The 17,660-nt window shown below is 48.4% G+C and overlaps 1 protein-coding gene across 2 annotated transcripts in view; it reads left to right on the top strand.

Moving 5' to 3' along the window:
• Positions 1–16,025: 16,025 nt before the first annotated feature.
• The window catches only part of LOC147658872 (E3 ubiquitin-protein ligase TRIM39-like), a 134,172-nt gene continuing 132,537 nt past the window's right edge, over positions 16,026–17,660 (top strand). For both annotated transcript variants that reach the window (XM_086952078.1, XM_086952077.1), the window contains exon 1: positions 16,026–16,520. In XM_086952078.1, the coding sequence (XP_086808204.1) occupies positions 16,107–16,520 (414 nt within the window). In that variant the 5' untranslated portion in view covers positions 16,026–16,106. The remainder of the gene's footprint in view (positions 16,521–17,660) is intronic.

Here is a 17,660-nt window from a genome sequence, read left to right as displayed (position 1 = left end):
CTGCGGGGCTGGGGGCCCGCGGGGAGGTGAAATTTTCCGGCATACTTCGGGTGCGAGGTTGTCGGCGGGCCAGCTGTTGGCGGTGTTGAGGATGGATTTGGGTCGACTGGGGATGAATGGTGCGGGGTTTGGTACTCATTCTTTCCGTATTGGGGCTGCCACTGCTGCGGCTCGTTTGGGTTGGTCCTGGGACCGGATCCGGAGTATTGGTCGTTGGAAGTCTCGCTGCTGCGAGCGGTATGTGAGAAAGTAGGTGGGGTCCCAGGCAGGTTGTTGGTTTGTGATTTCTGTTTTGCCCGTTTCTAACTTCTTTTTCTTCGTAGGTTGCGTGGGTGGCCCGGGTGGTAATGTGGTAAATATTTAATTTACCGTCTTAATTTCTATGCAGGTAAGTACTTAATCAATAATAACTCAATCGGAAATAAAGAGGCAGAGTCCGTGGTGTTAGAGTTCTTAGGGGTTTTATTCCTTAAAAAGGAATGGTCATGACCTGGATATCAGGTTCCTGCAACCACAGGGGTTCAGGAAGGGATAGAGCAATATTTTATTGACAATACATAGCTTATATACTTGACTTGCATTATAGAAACCTATGCAGTAGGCGTAACAGCTGAGAGAAACAAGATAACAGCATCCACGTGATAGTGGTACGTAATTAGAAGGCGTGAACTGGGCGTGCACATGGAGGTGTGTACTAGAAACGTCACAGATAGGTGTCACAGTGGGTGGTAACAAGGCAGAATTTTGTAATGTCAGCAGAAATCTGAAGCATGGGTGCGCGCGCAGTTGCATGACGTATGATTGACGTGAAACAGACGGGTGCAGGGGACTTGACATTTACACTGGCGGAAAGAGACAGAAGTCTGGCATGTCAGATCAACTCGTACTTCTATCATATCTGATATCTGATGTTTGGGAACCATACTATCTAGAGGGAAAGGTCTCTGGGGCAGAAGCTATTCTATACTGACTGTGAGTGCGTGTATAAGCGCCTAAGTGTCTGCACGGGATGCGAGGGGCATGGGCCTTCCATGGTAACAGAGACTATGAATTACTTGCATGGAGACAGTGAGGCCGGGCCTTTCGCCTTTCAGCTGGGGGAATGTTTACTTAAACTAATAGGCAGGAATGCAGTTTCGAGGAGCGGAACAGATAATTCGAAGGTTGAATACAGTCTTGGCAGGCAGCAGGCTGAGCTAAGCGCCATGGGCCGCACAGAGAGTAGGACAGAGGTCACGAGTACAGAGGCTGCCTGGGCTGAGGCTTTCAGAGTCAGAAAGCAGAGAAAAAAGGCTCGATGGCAGAATTCAGGGCCTAGTGTGCCAGAGCTGAAAAACGTGTAGAGTACACCATAAAAAGACGTTGGCAAGGCATACTTGGAAACGGAATATTCAACCCATTCAGGGTGGGTCTGAAAGAGGACATGTTAACGGTGGACGCAAATGTATTTGCGTCTTCATAGCTGGCACAGGAGGGAAGTTACATGCACTTTAAGCTGGTACATGGAGACGGTGGGGTACACGCTAGGGAACATTACTTGACCATAAAATTTATATTTCCTCATTCCCTCCTTGTTCCCTACGGACCCTTCATGATATATCGATCCTCATGAATCGATCAGTCTGTTCTTGTAACATCATTTGCTCATCTTTCTTTCTTTCACGTTTTGAGAAAAAACTGGAATGTTCAATGCACGATGTGGCACACAGTCCACATATTGCTGGCCCACACTGTAGGCACAGACAACAACTGAATACTATGACAAGAGCAATGCCTAGGAAGGATAGGATCTTCCATCCCCAAGCGGTTAACGTTGTCCAGAACCAACCGGACCAAGTCCAGGTGCCTGGATTCTGATGTATCAGATTTGCAATTTTATGACGACGTGTAATAGCTTGATATACTGTTGGCGCGTTTTCTGGAATGAAAACACAGCAACTTGACCCGATGACCTTACAAGCTCCGCCTCTGTCTGCCAAGATGACGTCAATAACAAGACGATTTTGAAGGACAACAACCCGCATGGCGGACTGCTCCTCTGTTAGGTTACCTAGGGCGGAGGCAGTTTCATTCACTACTGCTTCAAGTGTTCTAGTTAATCTGCGGATTAGCTTACTATTTTGGACAGGACCTGTGAAGAAAAAGAATCCTTTATTGAAATCTGTGTATTGCTCCCATGCCGTTTCAGTATAGTCGACAATCGGGAGACCTCTTCGGAGTCTATTCTTTACTAGATTTGTATTTCTGTGATAATCAGGAGGAGCTAGAAAAACAGGTGGCAGAAGGAATGCAATGTAACAGGTACCATCCAAGTCTGGAGGTAAGCGTATGTACGCGGTATGACCACAAACAAAGTAGGAATGACGAGTAGCTTTAAAAGAGGATTTACCTTGGTCACTGAATTCGACCACAGTAGTACATTTGCTATGACCTAAGTGTACTGAACCCTTCTTACTGACACATAATTCACCTGTGACTGGTAATACTGACATAGCAGGGAGAACTGAAGCGACTTCTGATTCAACAGTAAGAATCATAAGGTTAATTGTATAATTACCTAATCCATATACTTCCTTTTCTAGATCAGTTCCTATTCTAATGGGAAGTCCCTTCTTGTCTGCATAACAGGCATTAAGCAGAACTGAGTTCAAGTTTCCCCAAACCCAGCTCCCTTTAAAAACAGCAATATCAGGATCTATGGAATTAATTATTCTAAACCAGGCACCACAGGAGCCATTGTGTGTGAACGGGTACGGAAAGAGGGGCAGAACTCCCTTATATTTCTGGTAGGGAGGGAGTCTGCCACATATCCAGCAGTTTGTAGCGTTGTGAGTCTGATGGGAGTGATGTAACATACTAATGAATGTGTTGTTGCGCAGCGCAAGTCTGTAAGAAAGTTCATGAGGAGGTAATTCACTAAAGGAATGTTCAGCAGTGACATTATAAGCAGATTGTTCATGCTTGAAAATAGGATGATATATAGAAAGCAATATACTGGCAACAATAATCAGAAGGCTTAGAAAAAACATAATCAGTAATGTCACTATACAGTGACTACGGAGTGATTTACAATATGTACGTTTCTTGAGTTGTCTCTCTCTCTCTCTATCTCGATCTAGGGGATACATGTCAGAAACTATTTAACTGATTCACCTAGGGGAGGACTTAAACAATTAAACTGTCTGACTTGCTAGATCGGAGTTTCAGTTTATACTCTTCTTGGGGAGTTTTCTCTTGTTTCGGAATTTTAAAGTCACTAGATTCGATACAGTCTTTGGAAGGGGTGGACGAGTCTTTCCCTGGCATTAGTTCATTGCATTTTTTTACATGGCTTATGTGGATCCACCCCTTTCTCCCTTCGATTTTTATAGCGGTCCTCGTTGTGAGAAGGACGGTCTTCGGTTCTTTCCTACGGGGCTCCAGCGGACTTTTCCTGTCGAAGTTCCTAACTAGGATCAGGTCTCCTGGACGGACATCATGCGGCTTTACATCTGTGTTGTCAGGAAAGGCTGCGGCAACCTGTGAACGACATGATTGGAGTGCAGACATCAAGGAGGCAAGGTAATCTGTCAGCATATTACAGTCAACATCGGTAATTTTCTTCGGTATGGGCGTCCCCCACATATTCGGTGGTCTGCCAAAAACCACTTCATACGGGGATAGTCCTGATCGCGAGTGGGCGACCATCCTCATGTAGAACAATGCAACTGGCAGGGCGACTATCCAGTCGACCCCTTTTTCTTTACAAATTTTAGCAAGACGGGTCTTTAATGTCTGGTTATGCCTCTCTACAAGGCCTGCGGCTTCGGGGTGTCGGACACAATGGAATCTCCACTGATACCCTAGCAGAAGGGAAACCTGCTTCATTAATTCGGATGAGAATGGCTGTCCGTTATCTGAGTACACGACACGAGGCAAGCTGTACCGTGGGAAGAATTCACGAACCAGCTGCCTGGCAGTGTAATCTGGGACTGGATATGCTTCGGTCCAACGGGAAAGTGCACAAACAATTACGAGAACATATTTGAATCCTCGACAACGGTCCATCTGGATATAATCCATCTGGAGGACTTCAAAAGGGTGATCGGGAGGATGAAATCCACCTTGCTCTACAGGGACGCTTTTACCTGGATTGAACTGACAACAGATCATTCAAGTACGCACTTTCTGTTTTGCTGCTGCTCGTAAGTGTTTGTTATACCAGAGATTCTGTAAACTGTCTAACATCGCTTTCTCTCCTAGATGTGCTGGACTATGTGCTGTATTGATTATAACTTGAACCATAGAGTCGGGGAGAAACCATGTAGATTTTCCCTTCGTCATCCACCCTTGATCTGTCTGGATCCCTCCTAGTTCAGTCCATTTCTTTATTTCATCTGCCGTAGCATGTGTCTGAATATCGATTACATCTAGGGCGGGATCCCTAACTGTCATACAATGTGTCGGTACTATTGTCTTTGTCACGTCAGTTGTCTGAGTGTGAGTCAGTGCTGTATGTTTTGCTGTCTGGTCTGCCAGGTCGTTACCCTGGGAAACAGAATCTGTAACTTTAGTATGTGCTTTACACTTCATGACGGATATGCCTGAAGGCAGATGTATGGCTTCTAACAGTGCTTGAATGAGGGGACCGTGTTGGATCTTGGCACCGTGAGAGGTCAAGAAGCCTCGTTCTTGCCACAACATTCCGAAGTCGTGTACGACTCCGAACGCATAACGGGAATCTGTGTATATGTTAACATTTCTGTTCTTGGCTAGTATACAGGCTCGGGTCAGAGCAATGAGCTCTGCGGCTTGAGCAGACAATGTATCAATACGATATGTTTCTTTGACTTCAGTTTCAGTGTCACTGCATATGCGGCCACTAATTCTCCTGTACTTGTTCTCATACATGAACCTTCCACATAAAGTGTCAGGTCTGGATTTGTCAATGGAACATCTGTTAAGTCTCGTCTGGGTTTTGTTACTGCATTAATGATCTCTATACAGTCATGCGGGGCTGGATCTGTCATTATCGAAGGTAACAATGTAGCGGGGTTCAGAATGCTACAGCGTCTGATTTCTATGTGTGGCTGGAATAGTGTTAATTCATAACCTGTCAGTCGCGCTATAGTTAAGTGTTGAGTCTGGGTTCTGTTTAAAAGAACCTCTACAGAATGTGGAACTTGTACTGTTAATTGATGTCCTAAAACAATTGAGTCGCTCTGTCTGATTGCTAGTGCTGTTGCTGCTACTGACTTTAAGCACGCAGGGAGTGCCTGGGCTACTGAATCCAATGTACTTGAAAAATAAGCGCAAGGCTTATGTGAACCTGCTTGATCTTGAGTGAGGACAGACAACGCTGTACCATCACGTTCTGTAACAAAAAGTGTAAAAGGTTTGCTGTAACATGGTGTCGCTAAAACTGGTGCTTGACATAAAGCTTTCTTTAATTCTTCAAAGGCGTGTGTGTGTTCCTGAGTCCACGGAAGGGCAGTCGAGGTTGCTGCCTCCTGCGTTGTCAACTGAATGAGTGGTTTAGCTAGAAATGCATACTGAGGAATCCATTGTCTACAGTACGAGGTGAGGCCTATAAAGGCCCGCACTTCCTTTTGTGTCTGGGGTTGCGGCATATTTGCAATTAACTGGATGCGATCAGGAGTGAGCTGTCTCCCCACTTTGGACAGCAAGTGACCCAAGTACACAACTTGCTGAACACAGAATTGTAGCTTCGAAGGAGAAACCTTGTGTCCCTTGTCGGCCAGAAAGTGTAAAACTGTCAGTGATGCTTGTTCACATTCGGGTTCACTTCGTGCGGTGATCAACAGATCATCGACGTATTGCAGTAAGGCGGTATTAACTGGCATGTGAATACAATCTAGTTGTCTTTTCAGTGCTTGACTATAGATGCTGGGGCTTTCTGTGAATCCTTGAGGTGCGCGTGAAAATTTGAAACTTCGTCCATTTAAACTGAATCCGAAGAGGTATTGGCTCTCTGGATCAATAGGTACACTAAAGAAGGCGTTCTTGAGGTCAACTACAGTAAAGAACGTTGCTTCTGAATCAATAGCAGTCAATAGGGAAGAGATATCGGGAACCACAGGGTACTGTGGAACTATGCATTTATTCAGTTCTCGTAAATCAATCACCAGCCGGTATACTGGCGGTGCATTGGGATCAGTACGTTTAAGAATCGGAATGATAGGTGAATTACAGATATTGGAGTCGGTCTCTACAACCACTCCTTGGGCAATAAGCTCTTCAATGATTTTCAGTAAAGCCACTACAGCATCAGGCGGTAACTTGTATCGTCTGATTCTCGGTAAAACAACACCCGGTTTCAGTGTAACACGGTATGGAGTAATATGCATGCAGCCTACATCGGTGGGGCCTTGTGCCCACAGGTGATCTGGTACATTTTTCAATCTGATATCAAATTCTCGTAATACATAGTGACCCTTGAAATCTCGCAGAAAGAGTCTAACTCCTTCCGGAGAACAACATATCACTGCTCCTAGAGCTTTCAATGTCTTTATTCCTAACAGATTTTCTGGACATGATTTTGTAAGTAATAGGTCTGTAACACGTGATAATGGACCCACAGCCAGGGGAACTGGTTCTGATACCTCATTTACAATAGGCTGTCCTGAAAAACCAAGGGAAACATTCTGTGAGCCTGAGAGGGTGCCCCTGGAACTTCATCATGACTGATTGTTGTGCGGCTTGCCCCTGTGTCAATTAAAAACTTTCTGTCTTTTCCCAATACTTGACTGTGTACATAAGGACCTTCTTGATCTACAGGAATCTCAATAAGAGGCAAGCCAACTTCCCTCTCCAGGCTGTTTCATGTGTATCGTGGATAATCGGGGTAAGCAGATTGGGCATACTGGTACATCTGTCGTGAAACTTGCTGAGTCGCGGCAATGGGCTGTGGCTGTGGTACTGCTACTGTCTGTGCTGTATGAGATGAAACATGCGTAGGCTGTGTCTTCTGTAAAGTCTGTTGCTGGACCTGGTCTTGTCTAGGTGGATGCGGTCTTTCCTTAGTTTTACCTGTTTCTATATTATGTTTCAGGACTGGGCATTCATGTACGTAGTGACCTGGCTGCTTACAATAGTTGCATGTCCCTTTAACGGGAGCTGCGGCGTGACCTGTCTGGGTCGTACCCTTTCTCTGGCTGTCAGCTGGAACTGATTGGGCTACTAACATTTTCATTTTCGTGTCTTTCATGCGTTTCTGTTCATGATCCTGTTCTTCTCTGATTCTGTTCTGATGATATTGTAACATTTGTAACATCTGTGATGGCGTATTTGCTTGCCATGTACTCTCAACCTTGTATACACGGTTTTTAACTGCTAACAGGGAATTTTCAACTAACTTTGATACAAAAAGATGCGGGTACGACTCGCTACTTGGTTTAAGACCACTATTAATAATGAAACATTTCTCGAATCTTGAATAAAAGTCACTCGTATCTTCATCTGGCTTCTGTTTACAGGCCGAAATTGCGTCCCAATCTTCTTTTCTAGTTGTCAGTAATCTAGGCAGAACCTGTACTATCAAACCTGGTAATGCTTTAGTTTTCTCCCCAAGGCCTAGCCCTGGGGTACGCTTTTCTTCCTCGTCCTCTATTTCTGTCCATACAATCTTTTTATCTCCTACCTCCCATTCCTTTTCCTTGAGTTTCTCGTAGATGCCCGTGGGCAGCAGTACCTTTAACATTTTCATGATATCTTCATATGTATAATCTCCCATCAGTAACATATCTTTAAGTTCTCTGTGAAAACCTGCAGGGTCTTTATCATGACAGGGTACTAGTTTCTTCATTTCCAGTAATTCTAACTTAGTCAGAGGCGTGTGTACATACACACGTTTCAGGTTATTATCGGTTCCCATAACTGGATGCACTTCCCGTAAGGGGTTCTGACTTTCAATGCCATGCAGACGCTCCATATGATACATTTTTCTTTCTGGGGGCGGAGCGGGAACATATTCTGTATTTAAGAAAGCGTTATATCTATGTCGTTGTTCTAGAATTATGTGTATTAACTTGGTACTTAAACCTCTCCATCGGTCCATGAGTAATGCTTCTAATGTATCGTGTAAGGGACCTGGATCAGAATGTTGGTTTCTGTATAACGTGAGGAGGTGCTGAATCATGTATACACCTGCTAATTTCTGTTCGTCTGGGGAGAGGTTCAGGAATGTCTGTGCTATTGTGTCATCATTATATATGTTCGGATTGTCAGCCCATAATACTGCTGACCGGGCTAGTTCTTGTTCATCCATAGAATTGAGTACATGGTACCCCATTCGTTCTCGAAGCCTTTTATCAGTCTCTTGGAACTGATGTTCCGGAGAATTCGGTTTTGTTATGCCAGAGAGAAAAACTCTCTTGCTTTCCGGACGAATACCTTTCCTAAGGTAAGTTCCCTTACCTACATACGCTATCATGTCTGTAGTCTTTTCTTGTTCTTCAGATTCTTCCTCTTCTTCGGAGGAAGCTTTTTCTTTCTCTTTTTCGTGTATTTCTATCACTGCCTTTCTTATTCTCTTGTACATACTGGCTATGCAACCCCCTTTATCATGTTTTCCTTCGGATATATTTTGACCCCACTTGTTGAGTGCCTCTATTTCATCCTGTTCTGTCTCAGGCCTGTCTCGTTCTCTTATTAGACAATTTATGAAAAAACGTACTATATATGCTTGAGTGTCAACTTTCTGATGTGCCATGGCCTCTTTAATACTTTCAGGGTCTTCCCCAGTCTGGACAAAATGGTATATTCTATCTAAGTGTTCTTTCATTCCTGAGAACAATATTAGGTAATCTGTAGCTTGTCGCAATCGTAGTGATGCTATCAACATCCTATCGTCTTTGCCGGGTACTGGATCGTATCTGCAAACTGGAAGCGGTTCTTTGAGCATGTCGAGACGGGGTGATTGGAGCGTGAACGGATTCTGTATGTCCCTAAGGTGTAATCTGTGTGTTGCTGGTGGGGTCCGGTAACCCCCGGTCGCACCTCCTGAGGCGGAAACTTGGGCATTATCTCTCTGTGGAGTCTGTATGTGTACTTGAACTTGTCTTTTAGTAGGATCAGGTTTCGGTATGTCAATCTTAGGTGCGGGAAGTGGTGGAGGTACCGGAATGACAGGCTGTCGGACGGGATAACCTGATTGCAGTAACGGTGGGATATGGTCTGGAGGCGGGTTGCCACCCCCGTCACCGTCAGCAGGCGGGACGTGGGCACGTGGATTGGTGTAAGCGGGTGCTACATCCTCTAGGTAGGAATTCAGGAATATGTCTTTAGTAGTTCTGTGATTTACTTTAGTTGGAATCAATGGTGGCGGCAGATTTTTCGGTATTTCTGAAGTGGCTTCAGGCGAACCCTCGGCCACTAGATACATGCTATTTACGAGATTATTTCGGGCACGGTCTATTTGCTCTGATTTTACTCGGATCCCTTCAGTAACTAATTCGTTTTCTAGGGCCTTATCTGATTCTTTAAGTCTGTCTTCTCTACGGAGTGCTTTTTCAGCACGCTTATGTGATTCTTTACGCCAAAATTCTATGGCGTCTTTCTGAGATTGTCTGGCTTTCTTTTTCCATAGTGCTTCTTCGACTTTCATGATGCACTCGGCATCCCATGTTCCGGTAACAGGCCATCTATGTCTTTCGTCTAGATGCTTAGTATAATCAGCCCATAAATCTAGGTACAATATGGCATCTAAGCCATGCTTATGGTACATAAAATTTCCAGGAGTGTCTCTAGGGGGATAGGAATTTCTTCCTCTAGTATCCCTTTCCTAGTTCCTATCTGTTTTAACTTGTTAAAAAACGGCATCTTGTTTACTTAATACTGAATGCTCAATCCTTGCTACTTAATACTGAATACAGCTAATTACACAAGAACACAATAATACACATTAAAAACAGTCACACTCATACCACGACATTAATCACATGGAAAACATTTAAAACATATATGACTACCCCCTATATCGGATGTACTGCTAAACAGCACAGATACACTGCTGAGAACAGTGCAAAAACTTGAAATAATGGATATACTGCTAAACAGTACAGATACACTGTCTAAAACAGTGCAGACCGTGTTTGTGTACCCAAACCCGTCTTGATACGTCCCAGCAATGGTACTCACCGGTAAGCACGGAAACTGAAGGCCTCGGAAAACTCGACTGGAACCGGACTGGACTCGACTCGACTCGACACGTGGATACTTCGGAATCTGGTGGGCCTCTTGACACCTCGGACCTTGCTTCTTTCGGCTAGGCTCTGGTCGGGATCCTCCGCACTCCTCACCGCCTCGTCTGGGTGCTAATCGCAGTCTTCGTCACCTCCGTGGGCCAGAGGGAGATACAGGAAATCCTGCCAGTACGCGTAGTTTCCGTCTAACTGATGGCAGGGGACAGAGCTTGCAACGCACCAACCGGCGCGTGGGGTGGGGGAGGGGTCCCTGTTCGGGCGCCAAAATTCTGTGGTAAATATTTAATTTACCGTCTTAATTTCTATGCAGGTAAGTACTTAATCAATAATAACTCAATCGGAAATAAAGAGGCAGAGTCCGTGGTGTTAGAGTTCTTAGGGGTTTTATTCCTTAAAAAGGAATGGTCATGACCTGGATATCAGGTTCCTGCAACCACAGGGGTTCAGGAAGGGATAGAGCAATATTTTATTGACAATACATAGCTTATATACTTGACTTGCATTATAGAAAACTATGCAGTAGGCGTAACAGCTGAGAGAAACAAGATAACAGCATCCACGTGATAGTGGTACGTAATTAGAAGGCGTGAACTGGGCGTGCACATGGAGGTGTGTACTAGAAACGTCACAGATAGGTGTCACAGTGGGTGGTAACAAGGCAGAATTTTGTAATGTCAGCAGAAATCTGAAGCATGGGTGCGCGCGCAGTTGCATGACGTATGATTGACGTGAAACAGACGGGTGCAGGGGACATGACATTTACACTGGCGGAAAGAGACAGAAGTCTGGCATGTCAGATCAACTCGTACTTCTATCATATCTGATATCTGATGTTTGGGAACCATACTATCTAGAGGGAAAGGTCTCTGGGGCAGAAGCTATTCTATACTGACTGTGAGTGCGTGTATAAGCGCCTAAGTGTCTGCACGGGATGCGAGGGGCATGGGCCTTCCATGGTAACAGAGACTATGAATTACTTGCATGGAGACAGTGAGGCCGGGCCTTTCGCCTTTCAGCTGGGGGAATGTTTACTTAAACTAGTAGGCAGGAATGCAGTTTCGAGGAGCGGAACAGATAATTCGAAGGTTGAATACAGTCTTGGCAGGCAGCAGGCTGAGCTAAGCGCCATGGGCCGCACAGAGAGTAGGACAGAGGTCACGAGTACAGAGGCTGCCTGGGCTGAGGCTTTCAGAGTCAGAAAGCAGAGAAAAAAGGCTTGATGGCAGAATTCAGGGCCTAGTGTGCCAGAGCTGAAAAACGTGTAGAGTACACCATAAAAAGACGTTGGCAAGGCATACTTGGAAACGGAATATTCAACCCATTCAGGGTGGGTCTGAAAGAGGACATGTTAACGGTGGACGCAAATGTATTTGCGTCTTCATAGCTGGCACAGGAGGGAAGTTACATGCACTTTAAGCTGGTACATGGAGACGGTGGGGTACACGCTAGGGAACATTACTTGACCATAAAATTTATATTTCCTCATTCCGACATCAAGTCAGCTTTCCGGCTCCTGCCGATTCACCCGGCGGATTTCGGGCTCTTGGGCATGCAGTTCGGGGGTGCCATCTATGTCGACAAGGTCCTTCCCATGGGTTGTGCCACCTCCTGTGCCTTGTTTGAATTGTTTAGCTCTTTCCTGCAGTGGGTCATGGTGAGGGTGAGCGGGTGCCGCGAGGTCACTCACTACCTGGACGATTTCCTCTTCCTGGGCAGGGCGGGGTCGGGGGATTGTGGCAGGGCTCTGTCGCGTTTCCAGGCCTTGGCGGTGCAGTTCGGGGTGCCTCTTGCGCCGGAGAAGACGGCTGGTCCCAGCTGCTGCCTCACGTTCCTGGGGATCGAGTTGGACTCGGTTGCATGGTTGGCGCGTCTGCCTGCGGCTAAGGTGAAGGAGATTTTGGAGTGTCTGGAGTGGGCTGTGGGGGAGAGGAGGATCCCTTTGCGGGCGGTTCAGAGGCTGCTGGGTTTCCTTAACTTTGCTTGCCGGGTTGTGCGGGCGGGGCGCACGTTCTGTCGGCGGCTCGGCATGGCCATGTCGGGGGCAGTGCTTCCGCATCACCGGGTGAGGATCTCGCTGGGGGTGCGGTCGGATCTACGGACTTGGATCGCATTTTTGCAGGAGTTTCATGGAGTGCCCTTGGAGTTTGGTGAGGAAAGGGCGGTGTGGCAATGCCAGATCTTTTCTGACGAGGCTGGGTCAGTGGGGTTTGGAGTTTTTTGGGATGGGCGGTGGTGCGCGGAGAGCTGGCCGGCCTCCTGGATGAAGCAGGGCAGGAGTATTGCTTTTCTCGAGTTCTTCCCTTTGCTGGTGGCCCTGGTGGTGTGGGGGGATGACTTTCGGGACAGGACGGTGCTTTTCCATGTAGACAACATGACGGTTGTGGACCTTGTGAATAACCAAAGGGCGAGGGACCTGCGAGTGTTGAAGATGTTGCGAAGGTTCATGCTGGCGTGTCTGCAATTGAATGTGGTGTTTCGGGCCAGGCATGTCCCTGGGGCGAATAATGACATTGCGGATGCTTTGTCTCGTTCGCAGTGGCAGCGGTTCCGACATCTGGCGCCGGGAGCGGACGCCTGCAAGACCGAGCTGCCGGCCGGCATCTGGGCATTGGGGGAGTGAGGATGATTGGTCTGGTGGAGGGTTCGTTGGCACCGTCCACAAGGAGGACATATCGATTGGCATGGTCTGAATTTAGTTCTTTTATGGGTTGGTCGGTGGATGGTGTGGTGAGTGGGGAGTCGGAGGTGCTGGGTGGTGTGAGGGGCTATGTGCTCTCCTGCATGGACCGGGGCCTGACTGCTGCTACGATTTCTGGAAAGTTGGCTGGCATTTCCTTTTACTGTATTCTGTTTCTGGGCTTCGACCCCACCAAGGATGTGGTACTGGCTCGCATGTTGCGGGGGTGGGGCCGGGAGAGGGGTGTCGGGGGGAGGCGCCTGCGGGAGGCGGTGACGTTTGACCTGTTGGTGCGTCTGGTGGGGGTGCTGCCTGAGTGTTGCTATGACGGGGCCGAGGTGGGCTTGTTTCGCCTGTGCATGGTGTGGATGTTTTTCGGGGCGTTTCGCGTGTCTGAGTTGCTGGGCACGAGGCGGGGGCCCGGGCGGTTGTACGAGGATGTGCGGGTGGATGCGGGGCGTTTGGGGATTTGGCTGGGCTGCTCGAAGACTGATCAGATGGGCCGTGGTACGTGGGTGTGGCTGAACGAGTCTGGTGGGGCGGTTTGCCCTGTGCGAGAGTGGCGCTCCTTCTGCGGGGCTGGGGGCCCGCGGGGAGGTGAAATTTTCCGGCATACTTCGGGTGCGAGGTTGTCGGCGGGCCAGCTGTTGGCGGTGTTGAGGATGGCTTTGGGTCAACTGGGGATGAATGGTGCGGGGTTTGGTACTCATTCTTTCCGTATTGGGGCTGCCACTGCTGCGGCTCGTTTGGGTTGGTCCTGGGACCGGATCCGGAGTATTGGTCGTTGGAAGTCTCGCTGCTGCGAGCGGTATGTGAGAAAGTAGGTGGGGTCCCAGGCAGGTTGTTGGTTTGTGATTTCTGTTTTGCCCGTTTCTAACTTCTTTTTCTTCGTAGGTTGCGTGGGTGGCCCGGGTGGTAAGACGGTGACGTGGATCGTTGGGCACTCCTTTGTGCACTGGGCATCCAAGTACGCTGACCAGCAGGTTTACGGACGTAACCTGGGACTGAGAGGACAATTGCACGAGGTGAAATGGTGGGGAAAGAGCGGAATGCGATGGGGGGCACTACTGCCCTGGCTCGCGAAGATGGTCCCACAAAGGGGGGGCCCGGATCTGTTGATCATCCATCTGGGCGAGAACGACCTGGTGCAATTGTCTGGACTGGCTCTGTTGCAATTGATGCAGAGGGACTTGGATGTGCTTAAATCAAGGATGTCGGGGGCCTGCATTGCCTGGACGGAGCTGGTCCCCCGTAAAGTTTGGAGAGGGGCCATGAAACACGGGGCCATTGAGAAGGCCCGGAGAAAGTTGAATCGGGCAATGAGACTCTACTGTGTTGATAGGGGGGTGAAGATTATCTCACATCCTGGACTTCGCCTGGAGGAGCCTTTAGCCTTTAGGGAGGACGGTGTGCATCTGTCTCGTCTGGGGAATGCATGGTATATGATGGAACTGAGGGATGTGGTGAGCAAGTTGTGGAACGAGTCGATCTGGTGTCGAAGGGAGTGACTTTGCACGGACGGACGGACGGCCCCTTAGTGGGGGGGGGGTGGGGCAGTGTACCGCCCTACAGGGGGTCCACTGGGTGGCAGGTTCCGAAGGGATAGGGGGTCAAGAGCGGGCATACCCATCCCTTGGGGGGGAGACTTGGTCAGGACGGATCGAAGTTGGTTTGAAGTGGGCAATGGCTGGGGGCTGGAAGGGTGATTGACAGCAAGTGGAGGGTGTTTGGAGCCGCTAGGGCTCAGTATTGACATGAATGATTGAAACGAATGGGGGGGATGTATGAGTGGGGTGTTTTCTGATATTGTTTACTGTTCTATTGTTATGCGCAGTTCTGGTCTAATAAATGGCCTTTTACGCCTATAACTGCGTGGTCTGTTTATTGCGCGATGCCGGGCCCCGGGGAAAGCAGAGTCGCAGACTAGTCTTTCCCCGGGGTCTTTCGCGCAGGGGATAGTCCAGGCAGGGGAAGGGGAGGAGCTAGGGGGTGGGTACTTAAGCGCGGGGGAGGAAGGGATCTTCCTCTTTTCCGCGCCTGGCACCATCGGGAGGGAGCTCGAAAAGACCGCCCACCCACCCGGCAGTTAGAGGTGGTTCTTGGGTTGGCTTTGTTTGCGTTGCCAGTTTAGGCCAGAGCTGCGGTAGGCAGGTTCCGAAGGGATAGGGGGTCAAGAGCGGGCATACCCATCCCTTGGGGGGGAGACTTGGTCAGGACGGATCGAAGTTGGTTTGAAGTGGGCAATGGCTGGGGGCTGGAAGGGTGATTGACGGCAAGTGGAGGGTGTTTGGAGCCGCTAGGGCTCAGTACTGACAGGAATGATTGAAACGAATGGGGGGGATGTATGAGTGGGGTGTTTTCTTTATTGTTTACTGTTCTATTGTTATGCGCAGTTCTGGTCTAATAAATGGCCTTTTACGCCTATAACTGCGTGGTCTGTTTATTGCGCGATGTAAAATATAAACTACAAGCCCCAGAATGCACGAAACACTAAACACTAAACACAAACAGCAGGTACAGGCAATTATGAAAACGCTGAAGCGTCTTCTATTCCCTCGTCCTTTCCGTTTCTCCCCCTCTTGTTGCTGCCTTTTCTCTTCAGACATTCTTTTTCCTCCCCTCTTTCTACCTTCTTCTCCTTCTTTGCTTCTTTTCCCCTCTGATTCTTTCACACATTGTTTTACCCCCGTGTATTCCTTCTTCCACCCGCTGCTTTCCCTGGTTTCCTCAGACTGAAATGAAAAGTCTTGGTTTCACTTTTAATTTCCTGTATTTCTCTCATCCCTCTGCCTCCCTCTTCTGCCCGAAAAGATTAACACCCGTGGCCCAGTCTGGGGTGATTTACCAGCCTCTCCGAGGCCGGGCTGCTGCAGTCAGAGCCGAACTTGCACATTAGCGCTGCGATGTCTCGTTTGGGATAGTAAGCGCTATTTCCATGCAATTACAATACAGTTAAAGAGGCTTTATTTAGTGGAACCAGAGGAAAACGACAGCGTGTTTGAGGCTGTTCACCCTTTCAGCAGCGGCCAGAACGCATTTAGGACAAAAAAGACTCCGTGCAACCTGAACTAGGGACACACAAGAGAAGACACACAGACACGCCTACTTTACACAAACTTTGAATCAGGAAGTCCCAGCGCACAGAGGAGGAGGAGACACACAGACACGCCCACTTTACACAATCAGAGAAACGAAACTTAACTTTTTTTCCCTGCATTTCTGGGATCATGGCCGCAGCAGCTCAGCTCAGGAATCTCAAAGATGAGGCCACTTGTTCCATCTGTCTGGAATATTTCACTGATCCTGTGATTATCGACTGTGGACACAACTTCTGCCGCTCCTGCATCACTCAGAGCTGGGAAGGAAGAGATGGAAACCCCCCCTGTCCGCAGTGCAGAGAAATATCAACAGGGAGAAGCCTCCGACCCAACAGGCAACTCGGAAACCTTGTGGAAATGTTAAAACAGCTTCACCTGCCCCCCGTGGAGCCCCCACGGAAGAATCTGTGCGAGAAACACGAGGAGAAACTGAGGCTGTTCTGTGACGAGGATCAGACGCTCATCTGTGTTGTGTGCGACAGATCCAAGGAGCACAGGGCGCACTCCGTGACTCCCATAGAGGAAGCTGCCCAAGAGTACAAGGTATGTGAGAGGGTGTTATGGGATCACAAGTGAAGTCACTCCTTGAGACTCAAAGGCTGCAGAGGAGTACAAGGTATGTGTGCGGGTGTTATGGGATCACGAAGGAAGTCAGGGAAACAGGCCCGGTTCTAGTGGTTGGGCCAGGCCCCCCTAAGGCCGTTCAGATCTGGAAATCCAGGGTTTGTTCTTATTCCCCGTAATGGTCACCGATTGCGTAGGACTACATTGAGAGGGGAGGGCTGACCAGGAGTATTAAGGTGTGTCACAGCCCTGGGATCACAGCCCCACACTGAGCCCCGTAGAGGGGGCTGCACATACACAAGGGGTGTCTGTATCAATCCAGCCACAACTAACTACTTACTTAGGGCTCCACGGAGAATTCTGCCCAGGAGCACAGAGCTGGTCTGGAGGAATTCAGAGATCACTCCTTGCACTGCACGGTCTCCATAGACAATTCTGCACAAGAGCACACGGTGTGAACCCCATAGAAGGGGCTTGACAAGATAAGAAGGATGGTATATTTGCCCAAGCCCTGTGGTCACGGTCACATCTCTCACACCTTGACCCTCACAGAAGGTGCTGCCGAAGGGTACAAAGTGTGTCTGCGGGTGTTCAGTGTTTACCAGTGACATCACTTCCTGAGTCCCATGAAGAAGGCTGCAAAGGATGACAAGTTTTATGCTTAGATGACTGGAAAGACGAGGCACTCCGAAGATTCCATTGAGAGGGTGGCAAAGATCACAAGGGTTGTGTGTGGGTGTTCAGGGTTCATGCATGTGTGAGTTCCTACAGGAGGTGTTTCTGCAGGAGTTCAGGGATCACTCATTGCACTGCACGGTCTCCATAGACAATTCTGCACAAGAGCATAAGGTGTGAACCCCATGGAAGGGGCTTGACAAGATTCCAAGGGATGGTATGTCTGTCCCAGCCCTGTGGTCACATCTCTCACACCCTGATCCCCACAGAAGATGCTGCAGAAGTGCACAAAGTACGTCTGTGGGGTTCAGTGTTCACTGAAGTCACCTGGCGAGTCCCACAAAGACGGCTGCAGAGGATGACACGTTTTGTGCTAAGATGACTGAAAATACGAGGCACTCCGAAGATTCCATAGAGAGGGGTGACAAAGATCACAAGGCATGT

Source organism: Lissotriton vulgaris, unplaced genomic scaffold, assembly GCF_964263255.1.
Source record: "Lissotriton vulgaris unplaced genomic scaffold, aLisVul1.2 SCAFFOLD_965, whole genome shotgun sequence".
Taxonomy (NCBI): domain Eukaryota; kingdom Metazoa; phylum Chordata; class Amphibia; order Caudata; family Salamandridae; genus Lissotriton; species Lissotriton vulgaris.
Note: the sequence above shows the minus strand (reverse complement) of the source record. Positions and strands in the feature narration are given on the sequence as shown.